We start from the raw sequence: 24,945 nt of genomic DNA on the forward strand, positions 1-24,945 counted from the left end.
CCGGTTTGGATCTGCCCGCCGGTCCAGGCCCCGGTGGCGCTTGCGGGAACCAGGTGGGAACCGGGGGGAATTTGGGGGGGAACATCTGTATGGGGGGGAGAACATCTGTATGGGGGCACGTCTGGATGGGGGAGAACACCTGTATGGGGGAAAACATCTGTATGGCGAGCATGGCTGTATGGGGGAAAACATCTCTATGGGGAAACATCTGCTTGGGGGCACGGCTGTATGGGAGAAAACATCTGTATGGGGGAAAATATCTGTATGGCGAGCACGGCTGTATGGCAGAAAACTTTTGTGTGGGGAAACATCTGCACGGCTGTGTGGAGTACGGCTGTATGGGAGAAAACTTCTGTATGGGAAAACATCTGCACGGCTGTGTGGAGTACGGCTGTATGGGAGAAAACATCTGCTATTTACACTTTGGAGAGTAATATGGGGAGTGCAATTTGGAGTGTATGGGGAAACATCTGTATGGGGCATGGCTGTATGGGGGAAAACACCCTGTATGGGGACACAGTTATATGAGGGAAAACATCTGTATGGGGACACAGCTAGAGGAGAGAAAACGTCTGTGTGGGGACACAGCTATAGGGGGTCACGGCGGTGTGGGGGCCCAGCGGTACAGAGGAGCGTGTGACTGCAAGGACAGTGCGTGCATGGCAGGGATCAGTGCTGAGCTCACCCCTCGCCTTTTCTCCCCCCGCAGCTCCAGCTGCCCGTGCCGGGGCACGTCCCGGAGCCGTGGGGACGATGAGACGCGTGTCCTGGATGCGCTCGGCGCAGGGCTGCAGCCCCCAGCCCCGGCGATGCCCGTCCAGCTCCTCGGCCGGCCGCCCGCTGCCGCAGGAGCCGAGCCGGGAGGCGGCCGCAGGCCAGCGGCGCATGAACCCCCTCAACATCCAGATGCTCTCCAGGACCCTCCACGAGCAGATCTTCCGGGGGGCCCAGGTGCGCTACTCGGAGGAGGAGGTGCAGCGGAGCGTGCGGCACCTGCAGCGCCACGAGCTGTGGGGCAAGGAGACGTCCACGCTGCCCGACGTGGAGCTGCAGCTGCCCCGCATGTACGGGGACAACATCGACGAGCACTTTCGCCTGCTGGCGCAGAAGCAGAGCTTGCCCTACCTGGAGGCGGCCGAGGAGCTGCTGCGCTGCCGGCTGCCCCCGCTGCCCCAGCGCTGGGCCCGGCAGCTGGGCTGGACCCGCTATGGCCCCGAGGGGCGAGCGGAGCCCGTCGACTTCCCCGAGGAGCGGGCGCTGGTGGTGGACGTGGAGGTGTGTGTGGCCGATGGCCACTGCCCCACGCTGGCCGTGGCGGTCTCCCCGCACGCCTGGTGAGACGCGGTGCCGGCGGCGACGCTGGGGTCGCAGCAGGGCTGGAGGGGATGGTTGTGGCAGGATGGGGATGGTCCTGAGTGCAGCCTCGTCCTGCAATCCACTGCTGGCTTGCAGGGAGGGCACAACAAAGCCCTAGAGCATGGCTCTGGGGTGTGGGGTGTGGGGTGTGTGTCCTGCTTAGCAAGAGCAGCACTCCCTGGGTTGGTCACCTCCCTGGCACAGCTGGGGTCCTGCTCAGCACCCCGTGGCTGCTTTGTGACAGCCGCAGTGCTGCGTGTCCCCCCCAGGTACTCGTGGTGCAGCAGGCGGCTGCTGGAGCAGCGTTACTCCTGGTCCAGCCACCTCACCCTGGCCGACCTCATTCCCATGGAGAGCCCAGCAGGCGCCAGCTGTGCCAGCAAACAGGACTGGACAGAGAGAGTGGTGGTGGGACACAACGTGGCCTTTGACCGGGCATTCATCAAGGAGCAATATCTTATCCAGGTAATCCACTGAGCCTTTGCTTTGTTCTGGCAGCTGCAATTTCTTACCCAGAGAATCATTTGCATTGGCTCTCGAGGGTTACTTTGACAGATGTTGTTCAGCACAGGTACCCCAGGTTTGCACTCACTTTGTCCTGCAGAACAGGTTGAGGCTGGATCCCTTTAGAGGAAGATCTTGTTGCACCCTGTAGGGCTGCTGGAGGCTGCGGGGTGGCAGCTGGGGATGTGGCAGGAACCTTTGAGCAACTGACAGCTGCACTGGGGATGCTTTTGGCTCTCAAAAGGGGAGTGTGGGAGGTAAAGTTTCCCTTAGCAAAAGCAGCTTGAGCAGAGGACTTGCATCTCCTCCAGCATATCCCAACCCTCTCTTTTCTCTCGCTTTGTTGTGTCCCAGGGCTCCAAGATGCGTTTCCTGGACACCATGAGCATGCACATGGCCATCTCGGGGCTGACGGGCTTCCAGCGCAGCCTCTGGATGGCTGCCAAGCACGGCAAGAGGAAGGGGCTGCAGCAGGTCAAGGAGCACATGAAGAGGACACGCAGCAAGGCAGAGGGGCCGGCGGTGAGTGCTGCTGAGCTGCTGGCAGTGCTGTGGGTGCAGGGCACCGGGTGCTCCTCTGGTGGGGCCGTTTGGAGCTGTTGGAGCAGCTCCAGTGAGTGAAGCTCTCCCAGCGCCTTTCAGATAAGGCGGCCTTGGTTTCAGCTGGAGCAGCAGGATCCTTTACTCCTCCTGATCTTGGCTGCAGCTGGTTGTCCCCCCACAGTGTGTGACCCCCCCTGTTGTCACAGGTCACCTCGTGGGACTGGGTGCACGTCAGCAGCATCAACAACCTGGCGGATGTGCACGCGCTCTACGTCGGGGGGGAGCCGCTGGAGAAGGAGGCACGGGAGATCTTTGTCAAGGGCACCATGGATGACATCAGGAGTAACTTCCAGGTGCAGGAGGCCATCCCCGACAGGAGCTGGAGAGGGGAGCAGGGTGGTAGTGGCTGCTGGGGTAGTTTCCATTTTGCTGCCCTTTCTTACAGCATTGGGTGTGCGTGGGGCTGTGACCTGCTCTGTGCTCCTGCAGCCCTGATGCCTTGCCCTGTGCTGGCAGAGGGGTGGTTGCTTTGCCTGCTCTCACCTGCTGCTGTCCCCAGGACCTGGTGTCATACTGTGCCCGTGATGTCCAGGCCACCCATGAGGTGTTTCAAGAGCAGCTGCCTCTGTTTATGGAGAGGTGAGAGCTGCTGGTGTTGGCCAAGGGGCTGTGGGCTTGGTGGGCAGTGGGGAGGGTCATGGTGCCTCTGGGCATGGGATGTAGCTCATCTTTTCCTTAGGGTGTCCTGATACTCTTTCCAGGAGGGACTTCAGACCCCTCCCATGTAGCTGACCAGGAATAAACAGCAGCACAGTGGCTGAGGGATGTGAGCAGGCTGCCTGAGGCAGCCTGGAGCCCTGCAGTTTTGGGGTTGTTGCACAGGGCAGGCAGAAGATGCAGGGATCCTTACAGGGTTTAGGGGAAGAACATTGAGGGTTGTGTGAGGCTGTGAAGCTCTAGATGAAGACATCTTCATGTCTGTTGTAGTGTGATGCTTCCAGGGCCTGTCCCCTCTGGCAGATATCTAATTCTTTGCTGCTTTGGGATCCAGGTGCCCCCACCCTGTCACGTTTGCAGGGATGCTGGAGATGGGAGTATCCTACCTGCCAGTCAATGGGAATTGGAACCGGTACCTGAATGATGCTCAGGGTATTTATGAGGAGCTGCAGAAGGAGATGAAAAAGTCCTTGATGAACCTGGCCAATGATGCCTGCCAGCTTCTGCACAAGCACAGGTACCACGGGCTGGGGCTGCAGGAAGGAGATCCAGGAAGGCACCAGGTGGTCCATGGGGGGCTGTGGGTGTGAGGGACAGGAGCAAAGCCGTGGTGTGACAGTGGTGTGTCATCAGGTACAAGGATGACCCTTGGCTCTGGGATCTCGAATGGGACACACAGGAGTTTAAGCAAAAGAAGAATCCAGGGAAGAAGAAGAAAGGTCAGGATGGGAACAGCCGAGTCTCCCCAGCAGCAATGGATGCAGAAGAGTCAGCACAGGAATGGCAGGAGGGTGAGCACAGGTTATCCCTGGGGATGAGGGATGCTCCAGTGCTGCTTTCCCAGGGTGCCCAAAGGGACAAGGTTTGTTGGTGCTGCAGGGTGAATCATTGCTGGCCTATGTTCCATGCTGCTGCACATGGTGGGGGACTGGTTTGATGTCCCTGTCCCCAGAAGGGTGGCACAGAGGGCCCTTTGCAAGCCAGTTCTCCTTGCCCCACCAGACCCTGGTCCCCCCAGTGAGGAAGAGGAGCTGAAAGTCTCTGCGAGCCAGCTCTGTCTGGAGCGCCTGAAGGAGACGGTGGCGCTGCAGCCCAAGAGACTCCAGCACCTGCCGGGCCACCCGGGGTGAGTTGGGGACCCTGGGTGTCCCCAGGGCTCGCCCTGCACTTTCTGACCCATCCCTGCTGCTCCCCAGCTGGTACCGCAAGCTGTGCCCACGGCTGGAGGAGGAGGGCTGGGTGCCTGGCCCCAGCCTCATCAGCCTGCAGATGAGGGTGACCCCAAAGCTGATGCGCCTGGCCTGGGACGGCTTCCCCCTGCATTACTCAGAGAAACACGGCTGGGGATACCTGGTGCCAGGACGGCAGGACAATTTGCCAGCAGCCCCTCTAGAGACGGACGGCCCCTCCTGCCCACACAGGTGAGAGGGGTGTAATGGGGTGCTGGGCTGGGCTGGGAGCTGCCCCACGGGGGTATTTGGGAGCTCCCTGGCACCCTGGCACCCTGCCCAGGTGCTGCCCAGGACCTTGGGTCCTCTGTGGGTGCGTCAGCCCTGGCCTCTCCTTTGCCAGGGCGATTGAGGACCTGTACAGGCAGCACTGCCTGGAGAAGGGCAAGGAGCAGCCCCCGGGGCTGGAGGCAGCTGTGGAGGACGAGCTGCTGGTGATGGACAGCAGCACGATATGGCAGAAGGTGAAGGAGGGCATGGAGGGTTCCCTGGTGGGAGGGAGGTGTGGGGCTGTGCTTCCTCCTGTGTGTACGCAGTAACCAGTGCTGTGTGGGGCTGCAAGTAAGAAATTCCCTTTAAGAAGGGTTACTGGAGGATTGGTGTTTGATCTGGCTCCCCCATGGTCCCTCTCTGCCGTAGATGGAGGAGCTGAGCCGGACTGAGGTGGATCCAGAGGAGAAAATGAGCAAAGCAGACCAGAGCCTGGTGCTGGTAAGGGGGGTTTCCTGTGGAATGGGGTGGTGGATTGATCTCTCTTTCCTTGATTTCCCCTTCCTGCCATGCTTGAAAATGTTCCTGGCACTGCTTTACTTTGCTGGTCACAGGCAGAGATGGAAGAGCTGAGGGGGGCAGAGATGAAGAGCAAGCCCTCGTTCCACCATGGCAATGGTCCCTACAACGATGTCAACATCCCTGGGTGCTGGTTCTTCAAGCTGCCTCACAAGGCAAGCTGGGGCTCCTGAGGCTCTTCCTGTCCCCCCAGTGCTGCTGGGATCCAAGTGATCACATTCTGTGGGATTGGGTGGGGGAAACCCATCTCTGTAGCTGGGACAGGAGGATGCACAGAGCTTTGCTGATGTGGAGTTGTGGCTTGCTGAGCCATGACACCTCTTTTGCTGCTAAAGGATGGGAATGATAACAACGTGGGAAGCCCTTTTGCCAAGGATTTCCTGCCCCAGATGGAGGACGGCACCCTGCGGGCTGCTGTGGGCCGCACACATGGGACAAGGGCCCTTGAGATTAACAAAATGATCTCATTTTGGAGAAATGCTCACAAGCGGATCAGGTGAGCAGCTGCCTTCGTGGTGACACCTCTGTGGGTGGAGGCTGTTGAGACAGGGGAGTTTGTGTGGATGCACGGGGGCTCAGCATCTCACCTACAGTGTGTCCCCTCAGTTCCCAGATGGTGGTGTGGCTGAAGAAAGGGGAGCTGCCCCGTGTGGTGACCAGGTATGGTACCCAAATCTGGACTGTTGTTCCCTTTAGCCTGCGCCAGGAGGGCACTTGCAGGGTGATGCTCATCCTTGCCTCTGTCCCAGGCATCCCGACTATAACGAGGAGGACAATTACGGGGCCATCCTGCCGCAGGTGGTGACCGCAGGCACTGTCACCCGCCGGGCGGTGGAGCCCACCTGGCTGACAGCCAGCAATGCCCGGGTATGGCCACGCTCGGATCCTTGTGGGAGTGTTTTGGGGCTCCCTCTTTGTTTTGGACTGATGGGAGGTGTTTGGGCTGGAATAGGGGTTGGATGTGGATGTTGGGATTTGGGGTGGCAGGGCAGAGCTGGGGTCCTCTCGCTGATGTGCTTTCATGTGGGAGAAAGGAAGGAGTCGGCAGGGGCTGTGGAACTTCAGGATGTGGTCAAAGGGGAAGAAAACAGCAACATACCAGTTTCTGTCTTTTCTCAAGCTCCCTTCTTTGCTGGAGTAACCAAGTGGGTGATGGTCCATGACTTAAACCCGGTTTTGACATTGCGAGCAAAGCTTAGGGGCACAGGGTGCTGTGCCAGCTCTCTCTGGCTGTGTGAGGAAGGCTGCTCCTCTGCCATGGAGGAGAGGGATGTGCTCACCTGGGCATCGTGTCCTGCAGGCCGACCGGGTGGGCAGCGAGCTGAAAGCCATGGTCCAGGTGCCACCTGGCTACGCCCTGGTGGGCGCAGACGTGGATTCCCAGGAGCTGTGGATCGCCGCCGTGCTCGGCGAGGCGCAGTTCGCTGGCATGCACGGTGAGCCAGGGCAAGGCAGGGGGGTGATCCCCCCATCCTCATCCTGACCCCGCTGGGTGTCCAACCTCTGCTCCCCTCCCGCAGGCTGCACGGCCTTCGGCTGGATGACTCTGCAGGGCAAGAAGAGCAACGCCACGGACCTGCACAGCAAGACGGCCGCCACCGTGGGCATCAGCCGGGAGCACGCCAAGGTCTTCAACTACGGGCGCATCTACGGGGCGGGGCAGCCCTTTGCCGAGCGGCTGCTGATGCAGTTCAACCACCGGCTGACGCAGCAGCAGGCACGGGAGAAGGCCCAGCAGATGTACGCTGTCACCAAGGGCATCCGCAGGTGGGTGCTGCCCGGGGAGAGTGCAGACAGGGCTGGGGGCGGTGCTCCACCCAGAGGAGCTGGGTTACTCGCTCTCCCTTCCAGGTTCCATCTCTCTGAGGAGGGGGAGTGGCTGGTGGCGAAGCTGGACCTGGCTGTGGACAGGGCGGAGGATGGATCGGTGTCGGCCCAGGATGTCCAGCGGCTCCAGAGAGAAGCCATGAAAGGGTGAGATGGTCTGACCCTGCACGACTCGGTGGCATCGGGATGTGAGGGGGAGAGTGCTGCAGCCTGATGGGCATTAGGCAGAGAAGAGAGATGGGGCTGGATAGTCTGGTCCACCCTTCCTGCTCCTCCGGGGCCAAGGAGGTTTGATTTGGGAGCTGTCAGCCTCACCCACTTTCCCAGTGAACAGTTAGCAGGATCTCATCCTGCAGCCCCAAACCAATAGGGAGTGTTTAAGGGTCTCAAATGGGGATCTGCAATCCCCTCCCACTTTTTCAGTAAACCTCCCCTCTGCCCCACAGGTCCAGGAGGGACAAGAAGTGGAACGTGGTGGAGCAAAGAGTGTGGGCTGGAGGCACTGAGTCTGAGATGTTCAACAAGCTGGAAAGCATTGCCTTATCCCCCTCCCCACAGACCCCAGTGCTGGGCTGTCACATCAGCAGGGCCCTGGAGCCTGCCATGGTCAAGGGGGAGGTAAGGATGCAGCTCTGAGATGCTGAGATTTTGGCTTTGCTTATCTTTTCTGAAGTGGATACCTGATGTTCAGCCCCTCTTAGATTGCTGGAGGCCCGCTAGGGTCTTGTAGCCATTCAGAAACCCATTGTGCCTTTATCTCCATGCCACCAAGAAAACCCAACCGCCCTGAGTTGGACAGATTTCTCCCAGGAGCTGTCCTGTGTGGGTACCGTGCCCTTGACTGCAGTGCTCTCTTACCGTCCAGCTCTTTCCTTTCCCCAGTTTGTGACCAGCAGAGTGAACTGGGTGGTGCAGAGCTCGGCTGTTGACTACCTGCACCTCATGCTGGTAGCCATGAAGTGGCTGTTTGAGGAGTTTGACATCAACGGGCGCTTCTGCATCAGCATCCACGACGAGGTGCGGTACCTGGTCCAGCACCAGGATCGCTACCGGGCAGCCCTGGCCCTGCAGATCACCAACCTCCTCACAAGGTGAGATGTGGTGGCTCTGGTGTCTCCTGGGGAGGAGCAGCAGCAGCTGGAGTGGGACAGGCAAGCCCCTGGGGTTGGCTTTGCCTACAGCAAGCTGGTGTAGAGCAGTTTTCTTCTGCTCAGGGCAAATTAGCAGCACTGGGGGCTGCAGTTCCTTCATGTGGACTCAGGTGGCTATAAATGGACCTCAGCTTTGATTTCCAGGGATAATGTGCTGGCAAAAGCTTTTTTTTTTTTTTATCATCAGCTTTTGGCCCTGCAGGGATGGAGCCAGTAACTGGCTCTGCTGGGATTCAAGTGCATTTCTTCCTGTTCCCTTAGGTCTGCAGCTGTCACATGGCAGCAGCCTTTGGCTTAGTTGAGGAGCTGGGAGCCTGAAACTGTCCCATCCCTCATCCCCTGCTGCCTTCAGGGGACAGCAGGGGGCATGGCTCATCTCTGCTGTGAGCACCAGCACTGTCACCCCTCCCACAGCCTGGGCTGCTCCTGCTGCTTCCCTGCCCCATGCAGAACTAAGCTCAGCCTAGAAAGCTCCTGATCTCCAAGGGCTCCAGTTGATCCAGCTCTGGCACAGCCAGCTTTGCCAAATCCCCTTCCCAGCACTGTGGGGTGTTTGGTTACACAGGAGCTGCCCAAGGTGAGCTGTTTCTCCTGTGTGGAGGCAGGAATGACACAAGCAGCCTTTCTGCAGCCGCAGCGGGGCAGGCACCCTGACGTTCCTGCCTTTGTGCTGGCTCCTGTGAGCACAGACCTTCCTGCTGGGAAAATCCTGCATCTGCTCTGCCTGCCAGGGAGGATTAGCCAGCAGTGAGGAGCAAAATTCTTCCATGTTCTCAAGGAGGCTCCATTACTGTTCCTCCCATGCCCCTTTTAGCTACACTTGACCCTCCTGCTATCCAGGACTTAGAAAGCACCTTGACCCCTACCTGCTGACTGATGTGGGTGCACAATACCCTGTGAGGGGTGCCTGGCCAGTGTTGGTAAATGTGGCTGATTGGAACTGGGTGTGACAAGGCCAAGGGTGATGTCCAGCACTGTCCCACCTGCTTTCTTGCTCTCCAGGTGCATGTTTGCCTACAAACTGGGCCTCCAGGACCTGCCACAATCAGTGGCTTTCTTCAGTGCAGTGGATATTGACCAGTGCTTAAGGAAAGAGGTGACCATGAACTGTGTGACACCATCAAATCCCATGGGGATGGAGAAGTATGGCATCCCTCAAGGTGAGCAGTGTTCCCTGTAATCTCCTCTCCACCTGCAAGCTGCCCCCTGTGATCTCCTCTGTATGAGCCTTCCCAGCTTAAGCAGAGCCTGAGAAGTCATTCCCTGAGGGCTCTGCTCAGCTGAGGCACCTCATGAGCCCCTTGGTTCCTGACAGATGACCCACAGGGCAGCCACAGTACTGGAGCCTGCCCCTCTTTCCTCAGTCTTTGAGTGTTCCTGCTGCTGCTTTCCAAATATTTGTGAAAATTAAGAGCCAGGCCTGGCTCTGTTCACCCACTCTTTGTTTGCTTTGTGCCCCTTGGAGGAGCCCTCCTGTGCACTTCTAACACAAACCAAATTTAATTTCTTCTCTGAAAGGAAGCACCTCAGCAACCTTGCTTTGTCTATTTTGCCCTGCAGACCCAAACTTTTCCATTTTTGTTTCTTTCCGTCCTTCCCTGCTCTCCCTTAGCCAAGCACAGCTCTGTTCAGAGAACTGCTCTGGTGTTGCTGGGTGCTTCCCTCAGCAGTCCCAAGGCCTCAAGTCATCCCTGTCTGCACGCAGTGTAACCCTCCAATTGCTGCAAGCAAACATTTAACTCGTGGCTGGGAAAGCAGCTCCTCCTCACCGTGTAGCAGCTCTTTCCCAGATAAGGGAAGAACCTGTCCTCAGATTTGTTTTCTCAGTCACTGCACACATCAGATGCTCTGCCCTTAAGTAACCTTTATTAGGACTTTTACAGGTAAAGGGTGCTTTCAGAAACAGAATTTGTGCTCTGTAGGCAAAAAGGGCACTTTTCACCAAGAGCAAGGCAAATTAAACAAGTGCATCACAATCAGGGTCAGCAAAAACATAACAGCAAAACCAGCCTGGGCAGAGGAAGCTGTGGCCTCTCGCTGCTCAGGAGATGCACACAGCAGCTTCAACTCCAAGGCAGAACAGCTCATGTTCCCAGCTCCCTACTGGTGCTGGTTTTTGCATTCTCACCACTACCCAAAACTGAAATTTGAACAAATTTAGGGCGTTCTGTGCTAGATGCCCTGAACTAAAGTGAATCCCAACCATCACTCTCTTGCGTCGCAGTCTGAGTGTACTGCAGGGAACTGACTGTCCCCTTGTCTTCCAGGGGAAGCACTGGATATATATCAGATAATTGAAATAACCAAAGGCTCGCTGGAGAAGCAGTGATGACACCAGAGTGCCAGGACAGCTGTCCACACCACGTGCCAAAGCCTCCCTGTCCTTTCAGAAGCAGATCTTTTGGCAGGGACTGACTGATCCCAGCTGCTCCCTTTCCATTTTGCTGTAAGAAGGGATGTGTCTGAGGAAGATTCAAATAGCAAAGGTACTTCTTCTGATGGCAGCAGCCAGCTGTGAAACCTGAGACAGGGGCCAGAGTCGCTCCCGTGGACACAAAGGAAGAAGGCATAAGTATTTGGCAAGAGAAGCAATAAACCATCGTCTCCATATCTGCAGCCTCCAAGTCCACCATGGAACAGGCACTGTGAGAGGAGGCAGTGGCAGCAACCCCAGTTTATTTTTTTCTCTGTCTCTTCTTTTTGGGTTCCTGGTTCTCATCTGTCTGCTCCGCTGTGCTGCTCTGGAGAGGGGAGGGAGAGCAGCAGTAGAGTGTGATTGTTTTTGTGTGAGTAGTCTAAGGAATGTTTACCTAGAGCAAGAAGCCAGCTGTGCAGAACAGAATTTAGCTCTTTTTCTCACTAACAAAATGACCTGAATATGGGATTCTTGTCAGCCACTGAGACCTTCCCCATGGGCCACCCCCTCCCCAGTTCATGCTGGAACTTAGATCAAGGGCTACCAGTGGCACAGGACAGGGACTCTGTCCTGGGTTTTGGCTTGTTGAAATACTCAGGAAAATATGGACAGAAGCACCAATAAAAACCTGGACAATCAGCAGAGTAAACTCTTTATTTTTCTTAGCCAGAATGTTGCACTGCCTTCACCAGCACTATGTAGTAGAGATGGGTCTGAGGAGAATGATGCCTCGCAGAATTTGCCCTGCCAGATCTTTATCTACAAAAACTTGCATGCAAAAACCACTTTGTATTGTGGTGCAAAGGTCTGATCCTGGCCAACAATTTCACTTCCCAAGATCAGGGACAGAGCTGGTGCATGACAATAAAGGCTGCTTGAGGCAGAGGGCTGGGGTATAGGGGGTGTTCTGAGAGAAGCTGTTCACTCCTTCCTATCAACCTAGTGAGAACTAACCCAGGAAAGACAAGCTGTTCTAACCTCACACATTCCTGCACAACTCACAAATACAGCTGGCTTCCAAAGAGGAGGAAACCTATCAGTAAAAGCAGCCAAATGAATGCTGACCTGGTCGTTGTGTGGCTCGTTCTCAGCATCCTCCGAGTTCCGCTCCTGCAGGGCGCTGTCCAGCACGGAGGCGTTGATGCGGAAATCCCGGGAGGTGCTTAACTTCATGTACTGCATCAGGTTCACCTGCAGCAGCCAAGGGGAAACCAGGCAGGGAAAACATTCAGCCATGAGCATCTTAAGTTTAGTGTTCTACCCTGCCTAGTCCTTTGCACAGCACTGGGACAGAGTCCATCACAGTAATAATGCAGGACTGAAGCACAAAGTGGGTGCAAAAGCACCTGCCCCCGTGCAGCCCAGAGGCCCATTCACACTCTCCTAAAAGCCAAGTGATTGCCAGCTATTGTCACTCTCATGTAGGACCTTGTGGTACATTTCATGACACAGACTGGGGGAGAGTGAGGAAAGGTGGCACAAAGTGTGCATGTTCCTGCTCCACCAGGAACCACAGGTCACAGGCAGGACTGCTGTTGGCACGGGCTGGTATCAATATGGCAACAATTCAGCAGTGTTGGGCCAGGAGCACAGGCAAGGGCTGAAAGGTCCCTACACCTTCCTAATTTGAGCATTAAAAGAGACGTTAACAACAGCCCTCCACCATGTCATTGATCTCACTGTTGCACCAGGTTCAGGTCACAGAAGATCTCTCTGCTTTCCATTACCTTTGACTTCTTGGAGAGATGGATAAGGAACTTCTCATATTGCTCAATTGCAAAAATCAGGTTTGGGATTGGCTTGGTCTCCCGAAGCACCTTGGCCTGAAATGTGAGATGGATCAGATTTGGAAGGGCACAATGGCACTGTAGCATGACATGAAGACCACAACATTCCCAGTTTAGAAAAGAGTCTTCAGTAGCCTTGCTTTGTACCAGTCCTGTCCCAACCAGCAAGCCTTGTCAGCTTTGTCACTAGCTTTAAGTTGACTCCCAAGATGGTTCTGCAGTGAGGCTCTCCCATGCATTGTTTTGTGCTCTGCCTGCAGTCCACAGCCCTGACATCCCTGTCAGCAGCTCCTCTGCTCCAGCTCTTCCCAAGGCATCACAAGCATGAGCCATCCAAGCAAGGAGCACCCTAATGTTTCACCACATCGTTCTGCTTATTCACCACCACTGGTGTTCGTTCCCCACGGTGACAGAGTGGTGAAGGACATGCAGCATTTCAGCCCATTTCCATACACTCAGGGAAAAGCTAGGGAGATCATATTTGTGGCTTTTTTAAACCCTTAACATCACAGGAATGTCTGGGACAGCTGATGAGACGAAGTAAATGCTGTCTGGGAGTACAAAGGACATCAAGGACCAGGAACCTGCCAGCCTATTCACTTGCTCCCAAACAAATAATCTGGTCGTTTTTGACTGCTTTACTTCAGTGGAAACCATTCCTTCCTTCATCTTGAAATGTACTGATGAAATTAAGAACTACTTAAAGAGGATGCATTATTGGTTCCAATAAATTAGCCCATATCTCTAATTTCATAGCATACCCCAAATGGTAAAAATAGCAGAAAAGGCAAACTATCCAGATTGACCTTTGTTTCATGTCCATGAGATTTTAAGCTGCATTTAGTGAAGATAGCTTTTTTTGTTGTGGTTTTATTTTTTTAGACTTTTCTCTGAAATTACAGCATATTAAATTTGATTTTTACTTAAAGGCCCAAATGACAAATTATCCGGTGATCTGTAAGAAGCCACCAGGTACCACAAGCTTCAATCCTGCAACTACAGCCCATGTTGTCATGAAGTGAGTCAGTCTTACCATTACTGTGGAGACTGCAGCAGCTTCATCCTCTTTCTTCTTCTTTTTCTTCTCTTCTACACAGCTTAAGCTCTCACTGTGGATGTTCTGAAGGAGAATGCCAAAAGATGTGTCATTAGAGGGTAAGCAGGGAAGAAAGGACAGTCAAGAAAGGCCAGAGAAGTCCTTGTTCCAGCTAATAGCATTACCAGCTAGATAACAGGTAGCAATATAAGGGTGGAATTAGGTATGATCAAAAAAAAAAAACCAAGAAAGAAACTAATTTCATAATTTATACATTCAGAAATGTGTATGTATGAGAAGTCCCCAGCAGTGATAACTCTGCACACCATGACACCTTCCCCAATATGTTGTAAAATTCCTGTGGTCCTCACACAAGTACCCAGTTCCTCTCCAGGCAGATAAATCCCAGCTCCAGCACTGCAGTCTTTGGCACCCACATTACTTCACACTGTGATGACTGCAGTGTTGTTGACCTTTATTTGCCATTGTGGTTAACAGCAGTATTAATCTCATCCAAAAAACCCCACATGAACAGAGGGAAAAAAACCCAGCTAAAACCCAGCTCCTTCTCTGCTCAAGCAGAAATCAGCATGCTCAGTCCCAATGGTGCTGAAATGTCTTATGCTATATTTGACAAAGTAGAGCTTGAACTCTATGAAACTCAGGTCATGTCAAGAAGATTAATAATCCCCAAGGGTGCCTGTGTACTGGAGCTGATACACCACTCAGCATCAGATAGACTGGCTGTGATTGTGCCAGTTAATTTAGGCCTTACCTGTACGTAAGTAATGAATGAGTAACACTGTGGGGTCAGATGGGAACCTGAGAGCTTCACCTGTAAAGAAGCAGAGAGAGAGGCTGGTGTTAACTCCTAACTCAAGGCAATGAGCCATTTCCCCAGAAATTTGCTCACACTCACCAGCTTTTCCAGTCTCCCTGGGATGGTAGTTGAGCTGCTGCGGCAAGCCTGGATATACTGCAAGGAAAAAAGGAGTTTCTTCTAGGTGTGCTGTTCTTATCCTGTATCCAGGCACAGCTCAAAGCAGCTCACAGAATGGCACAGTGGGGAGGGCAGGATTTGCACAGATACCCTCCCCAGTGGCTTGTTATATCCCAAATGCCACGTCTGTATTCCAGAGCTGTGAGAGGAGAGCTCTGGGGCAGTCACCACTTTGTCTCAAAGGAGCTTCACAGGCCTGTGGAATTTCATGGCCCAGTTCCCCCAGGTCCTACTTCAGGGAATGGAAATGAGTGGCACTGTGAGAACACTGTGAGTGCCCTTCATTGTGCACACAGTTGTGTAGGGGAACCCACAGCACACACTGGACACAGCAACTCCAAGCCATCCAAAGCCAAATTCAGCTGGAGAGAAGCTTTCCTTTTATCTCCACTGGTACAACTATCACTGCTCAGAAAGGTCATGAAACTGGGCATGAAAGCCAACAGAACAAGGGCTAAACTCCTTCAAGAGATCAACAGCACAGTCCTGAGCCTGGCTGCTGCCAGGGGTCACTGTGAGCTTGCTGCAGCAGGTGGGGAGAAGGTTTTTAGCTCAGAGGCAGCCCACTGTCAGCAGAGCACACTCACATGTTTGATGAGGGAGGTGAGAATTGCGTATGTCTTGCTGAGGCTTCTCAGCAGTGTGTCCACACAGCTCCCTGCTGGGAGTGCAGTCTGCACCAGCTCATGATAGACTGTCAGAAGAGTTCCCAGCTGCAGAATTACACCTTTCTCCAGAGCCTGACTTTGGTTTGATGCCTGAGAGGAGTCTTCTAGAAGAAAGAGGTGAATATCTGGTGAATATATATCTAATGAATCCGGTTGTGCAGGTGGGAGGCACAAAAGACCATCTTTGTGTCTGATGCATAAAGCCCCAGTGGGGTAAGGGGAAAATAATCACTGGAGAGATTTTATGACAATACCCTTATCTTACTTTGTTCATGTGGAACCAACTCAAGGGAGAGTTTAACCTGACCTCAGATGATGCTATCTCAAAATCCTCAGATGTATTTTTGCTCTCTGTCTTTACCTGTTTTGACAGAGGTGTAACAGTAAGAACTGGACCACTTTCATTACCTGATGTGTCTGATCCCAGACTGGTGAGTTTCTTGATAAGCCAATCCACTTCTTCAAGGACCTTATCCACCTGACCCAGAACCAGCAGCTGAGACAGAAACCAATAACAAAACAGGTTTTTGGAGGAGTTTGGCACAACAGGAACCTGCAAGCTGCTCTAAGCACAGTAGCCCTGGACACTGCAGGTGTCACACATATGCTGTTCTGACTCACACAGACAGTGGGGGCTGCAGTCTTGGCATTCACTATGGCGAAATGGCACCGACCCTCCACTTCTATGTCCTGGGCAGAGGACAGAAAACAAATTCTGGTAAGACTTTAACTGCTGTCACATAGTTTGCAGCAGAGATGCACTCAATTCTGACAGCACTATGTGAGGAAGAGCTCAGCTGCTCCTGCATCATACCTGATCTATATCTCCCAGGCAGGCGTGGATGTCTTGTGCAAGTTCCCGCAGGAGACCAACAGGGCTCTTGTAGAGAACGTGGACACTGAAGAGCAGAGACAGCAAACCCTTGCAGCAAGAAATATCCTCTGTGGGGAAGAGAAAGTGACACAGTGCCAAGTGCAGAGCTTGCCTAGCTACTTAGGAACATCAGACATTCAGTGAGGGAAAGTCTCAGATTCAGTATGGATTCAACAGTAGGTGAAAATCCTATCAAAACACTCCAGCTACAAAAACAGGGTTTAAAACATCAGGCATCCCTTGTAATAGTGCAAGGGGAACTATGGCCCACTGGAGCTGTTGGGTCACAGAACAATGGTGACCAAAAGCACTGAGGAAGTGCAATACAAACCCTGGAAAGAATACAGTCTTTGCAGAGTATAAATCCCAATTTGAGCCTACATAACAAGGGAGAAAAGTCAAGTAGGTGAGTGGCTTCCTTTCCTTCAGAAATGCTAATAGTTTTAGAGATGGAGCTCCCTCTATAATACTTGTACTTATATCACAATGTTGTGGCAATCTGCCACAGAACGGGACTTGAATGTATCTTGACAAAGAGATAACACCAGGACAGAGCATGTAAGGGTCTAATGTCAGACCTGACATATCACATCTAAATGTGCTCCTCAAAGCTTACTTACCAAGAGCATTTTCTTTGCAAACTTTGACTGTCCAAGTCAGGAACTGAAGGAACTATTTAAGAGGAGAAAAGATACTATGACTTTGAAACAGAATTCAAAATACAAAACTACTACTAGTAATAAAAATCCAAGGCAATGAATTATAGAGGAAGATGAGTAGGGAATCCAGCTGTGCTCTGTGAAGTTCCACAAGGGACACTTAGCCTACTAACAAGTCAAAAACTGAGATTCAGGACAGGGTAATGGCTATACATTCCCTTGGACAGAGTAACAGCTGCATTTAATTTAAGGCAAATGATGACTCCAGACTTCTGGCACAGTTAGTGCAGTTCCTAGTTTGTAAAATTGGGGCACTTTAGAAAATGACTCCTTGCATGGAAGGAATTAGGCACTCAGCCAGTTTGGACTGGACATGAGTCTGCTGGCCTTTTTTGCCTCTACTCCCATGTGGAGGCCACACCACAGCTAGGCTGTGTTAGGAGTCCCTGCTCAGGCAAACAAATCACTCAGGTGCTCAAAGGTAGGATCAGAATGTGCAGGAGTGTGATGGCAAGACAACTTTCTCTGAAGTGTCCTTGCAGGTGTGTGACAGGAGAGCTCTTCACAGTGTAACAGAACTGTCCCTTTGACCTGGTGTGGTCTGTGGGAGGAGGCAGGGCACACATGCCAGAGCCCACAGATGCCAACCCCATCTGATATTCTCCTTCCCACACCCATGGCTATGACACAATGTGAAGGCTGAGGAGTACCTGCTGTGAGGCTGGGTCCAGGAGTTTGGACAATGTGGAGAGAACAGTGATGAGTGACTGTGTTTCCTTGGCATTGAAGTCATCTTCAGCACTGCTGAGCTGGTTCACCAGGGACCTCTGGTTAGGGGAAGGAAAACACCCCCTGAGTGTGAATGTGTGTTGCATAAGCAAATAACCAGAAGCTGCAAGCAGATAAAGGGATCAGCAGCAAGGAGAATGACAGAAGAGAGTACAAAAGAGAAGGAGAATACAAAAACAGGACTCTTCTCAAGAACAAGTGCTGATTTTTGAAAGGAGTGCTTACATACAGCCTGCATATGGTCAGTGTGACTTTTAGAATACTCGGATAAGTTTATCCTGCAATAAAGAACCTTGAGTTCTGTAAATACACATGCACATCCACCCACCCTGAAGAAGCTTTCCTTAGGGACCAGAAACTTTCCTGAACTGCTAGTGAATCAGTGCCACAGTTGCTATCACATACTAAACCCTGTGGTCAAGCAACAGAGAGCTAGCAGGGTTTCCTGCCAGAATCCCAAATGCTTTGGAACACTTGCAGCACACAGTGGTACTCACCTGAAACTGTCGGATCTGGAAGGCAGCTTTCTCTGTGACATTAATATCCGCTTCTTCTGCGTCACCATCAGTAATATCTGGCAGAGACAGAAAGGTGCAGAAAAAAGCTAAATGCCAAGAGCAGAATACAGGATTTATTTCCAAAAGTGGGAAAGACTGCTCACAGCTAGAGGATGAATACAGACTGCAGAACCACGGTGAGCTGAAAAACATGTTAAAGGCAAACTTCAAATAGAGAATGCTGTATCAGACCCCAGCTATCCTCTGCTGACAGACTGAGCGCTCTATTATAAAGGCAGGTAAAATATATCTCTAGAACTTGTCTCTGGTGTGAAAACCTATGCTACTAAGCCCACCTTGTTGCTGAGAGACAAGAACCAGAGCCATCTCTCTCTAGTTATGGATAAAGGGTGCTGGGTCTGTACCTGCCCACACGTGGGCTGGAACCTGGAGGGTAGAAACCAGAGCAGAATGGTGCCATGTGCCTACCCAGGGCTTGCAGAAACTGGGGGATCTTGGCAGAGTACAGCTGCTGCACCGTGTTGAAGATCCGCAGCAAACCTTCCAAGCACAGAAGTGAAATGCTTTTGCCTTTCTTCTTCCCTGACTCTTCAACAATGGTCGGAATTGAAGTGTACCTCCAAAGCAGAACCCTGTGGGATGGGAGATGAGATTTACTCCAGTAAAGCTGGCTGCACAGGGCAAGAATTAGATCTACTCTTAGGATAATATTTTAAATATAACTAAACTGGAAGGTCTTTTACCTATAGAAGAAGGGCAGGGGAAGAGATCTTTTTTAAGAAGATTTTATTTCAATGTTAGCAAAACAGCTACTGCATTCCTTCTGCACAGCTAAATAATTTAATTCTTTCCAGGTGCCAAGGGACCTTCCAATCCCATTTCAAGTCAATCTTTTTACACTCATTTCTTCCACCCTGCTTTCCCTTTTTCTCAGACCACTATGACCACTGGTGTCAAATCTACCAGTGACAAAAAGAGCTTTATTCGTGGCAGTTTGGTTCTGTGAAATGTCAGAATTCACTACAGGGCTCTCTATAAATAAAATCAGAAAGGTAAAAACAGGCAAAGCAAAGTAAACAGCTGTGAGGAAAGCAAAATTGTTTGGCCCAAAGAAGACTTTTCTGTTTGTAGGCAAACATCGTTTTCTTGCTTCCCTAACCCCACTTCTTCCCTTTTTTGTTCCCTCTCCTTGCTTCTCATTAGTTGTGTTGCCTGCACAGATGATCTTATTCTGTTTCAATGTCCAATCACGCAAAACATGTAGCTCACATGTAGTCCTAATGACTGCAACAAAAATAGCCTCTATTATTTGGGGTGAGACACAAAACCGGCATTATGCATGGCAGGGGTAATTTGCATTTTGTGCTCTCTGCTGACTGGGCTCTGAAAAGACCCCATGCAGATATGACCTAGATTCCAAAAGACATTTACATGGTTCACATTCTTGGATTTCCAAAGGATTAGATGCATGAATGTCTTCAAGCATCTTGCAAAAGTCCTAAACAAACGATTTCTAAAGCTTGTGTCCCTCATACATCTGTTTTGTTCCATAGTTCGAAGTGAATTTTAACTTACTGCATTCCAGAGGCCTCAAGAATCCAGCCTGTAATCATCTTACCTTCTCTATGACAATGAGTGATGAACAAGAAGTCAGAAAGGGGCTGAAAATATTTGATGGCATTTGGTTCTTCCAGGCCAAGTTATTAAAGCTGTATCACTCAGTATGGCACAGAAACTGTAGTGCCTCCACTTGATTTCTCAGGAGCACAGAAAGGCAGTGACCTCAACCCAGCAACAACAACAATTCCAAACAGTTACAGACTGCATTCTTCTTTCAAAACCCTCCCTGAGAATCAAAAATCCCCCAAATGCATTGCTGATGTCTGCACATGCCACACAGACTCACTGCGTGATTTTGCAGAGGTTCTGGAACATCTTCTCTGGATTTTGTCCGTCTGGTCCGTCCGTCTGTCCCGTCTCCTCCAGCTGCTGCACCTTCTGCAGAGCCACGCTGACAGCATAGCGCAGGAACTCCGTGCTGGAGCGCAGCACAGCCAGGCTCTCCTCGTGGCTTTGGGCATTGTCCCTGCAGGACCAGAACTGTCAGAGAACTGGGGATGCACACAGGAAGCTCAGGGATGGCCTATGAGATCCAAAACTTCATATGAAATTGCAAATAAAATCTCTGGCTGAACTGAGGGTGGAAAAGACCTTTTGTTTTGGTAGCTTGTAGTGAACAATCAGAGGATAAGAGCTGCACCAGCCTTTCCAAGGACACTAACACATGTTCTGATGTCTGGCTCTGCTCCACAGAGGTCTGGGACTCCTTCTCACCTGAACAGAGCTGTGAGCAGAGTAGATACAAAACCCATGGACAGGAAGCTCCGTGCAGTTTTGTTGCTCAAAGCAGATTTGTTTTTTCCAGCTTTCTCCCTCAGGATTTCAGAGAGTTTGTTGTAACATGTAAACAGGCCTAGGACATCCTCAAACTTGTTCTTACTGCAATAAAATAGTAGGAAGCATTAATGGAGAAAATGCATTATTGGAGTTTCCTATTTGAAGCTTCCCCTGCCAAATTACACCATGACACTTCCTAAATTATGAAACCTGTTACATCCCCCTGCCTCCCTAACGGTGTATACCTCACCCAATCCTCCTCAACTTGCTCTTCTACAAAATGTCAGATCCCATCTCCCATAACACATGACATTCCAAAGGAAAACACTCCCCAGGGCTCTGTGAGTGGCTGTGCCACGAGGCACTCACACTCAGATCACTGATTCTGTGTTGGCACTACCATCCTGTGCCTGCAATGAGACTGTACTCCAAGGAGCTGGGTAAAAAATAGCACAGCTAGTGCTGGAGGGTAAGATTTAATGTTTTACCTGAAATTCCCGATGTTGAAATTGTACTCAATCAGAACCTCACAAATTCCCATCACCTGAATGGCATAGATGTTATTTTTCACACCGACACCAGAAGACAGCGAAAAATCTGCTGATTTATCCTGAGAGGTAAAGGAAACAAGTGAAAAATCCTTTTAAAATCTGACAAAAACTCGGCATCTTCTCCCACTGAGTCAAACTGAAAATCTGATTTACCAGTTCAAAGTCTTCCAACTCGCTCTTGATCATTCGTCGTGTGACAGATTCTAACATCTCTTCAAAGTTTTGCTCAAATCCCACACCCTCCTCCTCCTCCTCCTCATCATCATCTTCAGCTCCTTGGCACGGACACACAGTGCTCTTGTACCAGGCAAGACAGTGCTGGATGCAGCAGAGCAGGTGGGCCTGGAAGGAGGAAGCAGCCACACAGTCACACTCAGCCTCTGAGCTGGAGGTCACTGGCAGCAGTAGACATGGGCCAGACTGTTATGGTGGGACGTAAGGAGCTCTGGCTGCCTTTGTAACTGCCTTGAGTCTTGAGGATATGCCTCATTCCCAAACTGAGGGGATCAGTAATCTCACACAAAGCTACTCAGTTCCAGCTTCAGACAGTGCTCTGTGCCTGAGCTTTTCTAGATGGGGTGTAAAGACTTAACTCCCACTGCTCCCTCTACCCAGCCACCTCAGGTACTGAAGGAGATGGAAAGGGAATTTCCAAAAGGACTCTCACTGTAGCTGAAGTGTCTGTGCCCTTCTTGGATGTGCTACTGCACACAAGCTTCCTTAGGGGAAAACAAAATGATTAATTTGAATTTGTTCCCTTGGAAATCCAACAAATCATTGAGGTCTCATCTCCAACAATTTCAAAGGAGCAAAACCAAAGGACAAATTCTTCCCCCTGTTACACACACACACTGCACAACTATTTTATGTGAAATTAAATTAAAGGAGGGAAAAAATCCCCGTAGGGTGAACTCAATGGAGGATAACAGAAGAACACTACTCCTAGAGCATTTTTCACACAGGTCCCCACAACCACTATGCTTGGGGAGCTCTAATAAATAGCCTGAGGCAGGGGTGAGATGCCCAGCTCTGTTGCTATTAAAAGAATTGCTCCAGGCTAGAAGAGGCTGAAGAAGCACAAGGTATTCAGCTCATGTAGGACAACTAAAATGCTAGTTATAGATGAGCTTGCAGCTGTGGCCAACCAATATAGCTCTTACCAGTGGTTCTTGCAGAAAGATTTGATCTCCCTGAGCCATAATACATCCCTCCAGTTTGAGTGGAGGCAGGAGGTCTTGCTGGGGCAGGTAATATTGCTTTATCTGTCATAGAAAACAAGAAATAAAAATAACCAGTTACTTGGTAACTGAGCCTCTTAGGATGTTTGAAAACAGAGTATAATAATCTTTGTACCCCATTCTAGAGAGCAAAACCTGGCACTGTGATAAGGGGACTGCACAAGTACATGAGCCACGTCATCTGCTCTACTGGTGATTAAAATCCCTTCTTGAGTTGCTCCTGTACCTCAGCCAGGACACGTCAGTGCCCTAAAACAGGATTAGCTGACCACTTGCTGTTGTGTTGCCTCAACAAGTAACATCACTTGCAACCCACCTGCAGTGTTACCCCTCCTTTAAACAGTGAGGATCAATAGCTGCTGCTGCTATAGAAAGTTATAGATACATAATGATGCTATAAAATTTTACACTTTTACACCAACTTACTATTAAGTGCCCTCTGTTACCCAAAAGCTGTCTTAGCTCTGTTCATGTTCTTTTCTCAGACCCTATACTGTCATGGGAAAGCTGGAATTAGTCAGCATGAACTCTTTGGATGATTAAAGGGAAGAAAATTACTTGTCTCAAAGAAAGCACAGCCTGTCCAATGGATTGAGGAAATGTGATTGTCTTGTTGCCATGAGCAACACTGCTGGGGGATGAGTTAATCCTCCCAGATCCTACATGGACTTGGGTATTCTCCCGATGGGAAGACAGCAACAATAATTACTGTGTCAGCACATATCCTTGGGGAACTATGGGAGGGTAACTGCTGTGCACTGCTAAGGAATAGGGAGAACACAAAGAACTTCTCTGGGCTCACACTTTCCACAGCACCTAAAGAACTGAAGGGTTGGAAAGAGCTCCAAGAGATTCTTCCTCTTCCACCCCATGGCAGGCAATGAACCCGTCTCCAGACATTTACCTAGTTTGCTCTCTCAGCATAGCAGGGGTTTGAAAACCTCTTTGGGGAAGTGTCACAGCACCCAAACATGTTTCCAGTGTGAGGGAAAACGATTTCCCCAATATTTAACCTGAATTGTTTGCCATACTGGCTGAAGTGCAGAATTCTGCAGCCCCACCATGGAGCAGGACTTTACCTGAGACAAGAGTGTTTCCATTATAGAGCTGGCCAGCTGGGAGTTCCTGCGAAGGACATCATAAAAACCCTGGAGACAGGAAGGAAGGACACGTTGGCTGACAGAGCACAGAAAATGAACCACAGGCATAAGAAGTTGGTGTCATAAGATTGCAATGACACTTTGGCACCGCAAGGAACCATGAGGAAGTAACAATGTGCTCAGTGTAAAACTCCATATCTGGCAAAGCCAGGGCACCACAGAAAGAAGGTATGAATCAGAAAAAGTATGAATTTCCTCACAGGGGCCCTCTCACAAGCTGCATCTCCCTAGCAGCGGTGGCATCAAGCCCAGAGTGACTTTCACTGCTATTTAACACAAGCACAAGATCCAACTTCAAACTGTGAAACCCTGCTTCAAAGGCAAAACAAGCCAGTGGGGAAACTGTAGGAGGCAACAAATCCTGCAGACTGAGAAAACTCAGTGGATGGATAAAGCAAGCACAAGTTTTCTAGCAACAGTGATGAGTACACCCAGAACCTGCAGCTCATCAAAGGTCAATCCAACCCAAGACAAGAAGGAAACAAAACCTCCCTGACTGGCACAGGGTTTTTTTCTCAAGGTGGTACCCCCATGGTGATAACACAACCTAAGATATGCACCCAAAAATGGCCCTTTATAACAGGCCTATCACAACAGACCTAAGGACAGCCAAATTTTTATAGAAACTTGGAAAGGAAGAGGAGAAAAGACAGATCCCTGATGCAGTCTTTAAGGAAGTTTCTCCATACTCTCCAGACAGAGTTTTCTTTGGAGTCCATAATTAACTCTCAACAGCTCAACATCTATCCAGTGCCTGTTATATCTCTCCTCTTCATAGGGCATCAAATATCCTTCTCATTCCCTAGGCCCTACCACAGCAAGACAGACTTTGATATATTTTTGCTCTTAAACAATGCATGAGCTGAAGAAGATACATCAACGTGTCTTTGGGTTCATAACAGTCAAAAAAAACAGCAACAGAAGGAGTGAAAACATGTTACACATGTCCCATGAAGAACAAAACCGAGCTGAAAGGCTGTTTTCCACAATAACATGATTGTTATTTACCTGAGGCTAGAGAAGAATCAGACCACAGAAGAGCTTATGGCTGTTTAAGAGACGGAAGAAACCATGTTTACCTCATATAACATGAGTCGAACGTCTGCTTGCTGGCTCAAACATCGCCTCAGGCTGCCCAGGATTTCTAGGCAGAAGGCCTCATTAGCTGCAGAATTATAGCAGGCATGAACATCTGCCTGGACCTGAGAAGGAACATTAGTCACGTTATACTGGTTACAATATCTCAACACAGGAGCAAGGGGTAAGGGTCTGGCCCCTGAACAATCACTGAGATAGTCCTTGTGCTGCCAGGCTCCTCATCATTGTCATGGAGCAGTGGGAATGCTCCCCAGAGCACTGGTGCTGTAAGAGAGAATGACTCTGAGAAGCAACATCTCCAGGCCAGCTTCTCTTTGCACATTGCACTTCCTAAAGCTTTCCTTACAGGAAGGAAATCCTTGCTGGATTTCCAGGACTAATCCTTACTAAAGCTGTATTTCCATTCTGGGGGAACACTTCCCTTTTGAATTGTTTCAAACAGTGCATTTTAGACACCAGACTGTCTCACAAGGCCACAAAGGGACTGCAGAACAGCACTCACCTGAGTGGCACCAATGGCCTGGCTGCACTGGGAAGAGGCCAAGCTGCCCAGAACCTTAAAATTTCTTAACAGGAGCAAAAAGCCAGCGACTGCAGCTTTACGAGCATCGAGCTGCCTGGGAATTGGGACAGGAAAA

At 50.8% G+C, this 24,945-nt stretch overlaps 2 protein-coding genes across 4 annotated transcripts in view; one reads left to right on the forward strand and one right to left on the reverse strand.

The window, feature by feature from the left end:
• On the forward strand, positions 1-11,171 carry POLG (DNA polymerase gamma, catalytic subunit). 2 transcript variants are annotated; one of them, XM_021537620.3, is made up of 23 exons: positions 1-53; positions 710-1,334; positions 1,626-1,821; positions 2,215-2,382; positions 2,610-2,756; positions 2,963-3,042; positions 3,455-3,637; positions 3,754-3,911; positions 4,123-4,246; positions 4,317-4,541; positions 4,693-4,813; positions 4,989-5,060; positions 5,174-5,293; positions 5,474-5,634; positions 5,745-5,798; positions 5,888-6,005; positions 6,439-6,574; positions 6,659-6,905; positions 6,990-7,112; positions 7,412-7,583; positions 7,848-8,056; positions 9,119-9,276; positions 10,384-11,171. In XM_021537620.3, the coding sequence occupies exons 2-23, from the start codon at positions 754-756 to the stop codon at positions 10,443-10,445; spliced, it is 3,615 nt and encodes a 1,204-aa protein (XP_021393295.1). In that variant the 5' UTR covers positions 1-53; positions 710-753; the 3' UTR covers positions 10,446-11,171. The 2 variants fall into 2 exon arrangements, with proteins under 2 accessions (XP_021393295.1, XP_077642048.1); XM_077785922.2 differs by having other exon boundaries at positions 710-1,275.
• The window catches only part of FANCI (FA complementation group I), a 24,905-nt gene continuing 9,920 nt past the window's right edge, over positions 9,961-24,945 (reverse strand). The window contains exons 16-37 of one of the 2 annotated variants that reach the window (XM_085588876.1): positions 24,810-24,924; positions 24,289-24,411; positions 23,129-23,197; positions 21,972-22,073; positions 20,965-21,153; positions 20,749-20,870; positions 20,198-20,362; positions 19,770-19,949; positions 18,332-18,495; positions 17,843-17,919; positions 17,267-17,383; positions 16,518-16,569; positions 15,838-15,965; positions 15,645-15,713; positions 15,432-15,519; positions 14,943-15,124; positions 14,275-14,331; positions 14,131-14,190; positions 13,353-13,439; positions 12,260-12,355; positions 11,598-11,723; positions 9,961-10,857 (exon numbers count right to left, since the gene is read on the reverse strand). In XM_085588876.1, coding sequence (XP_085445002.1) covers positions 10,792-10,857; positions 11,598-11,723; positions 12,260-12,355; positions 13,353-13,439; positions 14,131-14,190; positions 14,275-14,331; positions 14,943-15,124; positions 15,432-15,519; positions 15,645-15,713; positions 15,838-15,965; positions 16,518-16,569; positions 17,267-17,383; positions 17,843-17,919; positions 18,332-18,495; positions 19,770-19,949; positions 20,198-20,362; positions 20,749-20,870; positions 20,965-21,153; positions 21,972-22,073; positions 23,129-23,197; positions 24,289-24,411; positions 24,810-24,924 — 2,434 coding nt within the window. In that variant the 3' untranslated portion in view covers positions 9,961-10,791. Of the gene's footprint in view, positions 10,858-11,597; positions 11,724-12,259; positions 12,356-13,352; positions 13,440-14,130; positions 14,191-14,274; positions 14,332-14,942; positions 15,128-15,431; positions 15,520-15,644; positions 15,714-15,837; positions 15,966-16,517; positions 16,570-17,266; positions 17,384-17,842; positions 17,920-18,331; positions 18,496-19,769; positions 19,950-20,197; positions 20,363-20,748; positions 20,871-20,964; positions 21,154-21,971; positions 22,074-23,128; positions 23,198-24,288; positions 24,412-24,809; positions 24,925-24,945 lie in introns of both variants that reach the window. The other variant, XM_021537619.4, reaches the window with a different exon arrangement.

Source organism: Lonchura striata, chromosome 10, assembly GCF_050655825.1.
Source record: "Lonchura striata isolate lonStrDom1 chromosome 10, ASM5065582v1, whole genome shotgun sequence".
NCBI classification, from domain to species: domain Eukaryota; kingdom Metazoa; phylum Chordata; class Aves; order Passeriformes; family Estrildidae; genus Lonchura; species Lonchura striata.

What these genes read in the sequence shown, in the direction of transcription:
- POLG (XM_021537620.3), top strand. Translation starts at nt 754, where the DNA reads ATGAGACGCGTGTCCTGGATGCGCTCGGCGCAGGGCTGCAGCCCCCAG. An exon ending in GTCACCAAGGGCATCCGCAG is followed by an intron (nt 6,906 to 6,989) that starts GTGGGTGCTGCC and finishes TCTCCCTTCCAG; the next exon opens with GTTCCATCTCTCTGAGGAGG. An exon ending in CAGAGAGAAGCCATGAAAGG is followed by an intron (nt 7,113 to 7,411) that starts GTGAGATGGTCT and finishes TCTGCCCCACAG; the next exon opens with GTCCAGGAGGGACAAGAAGT.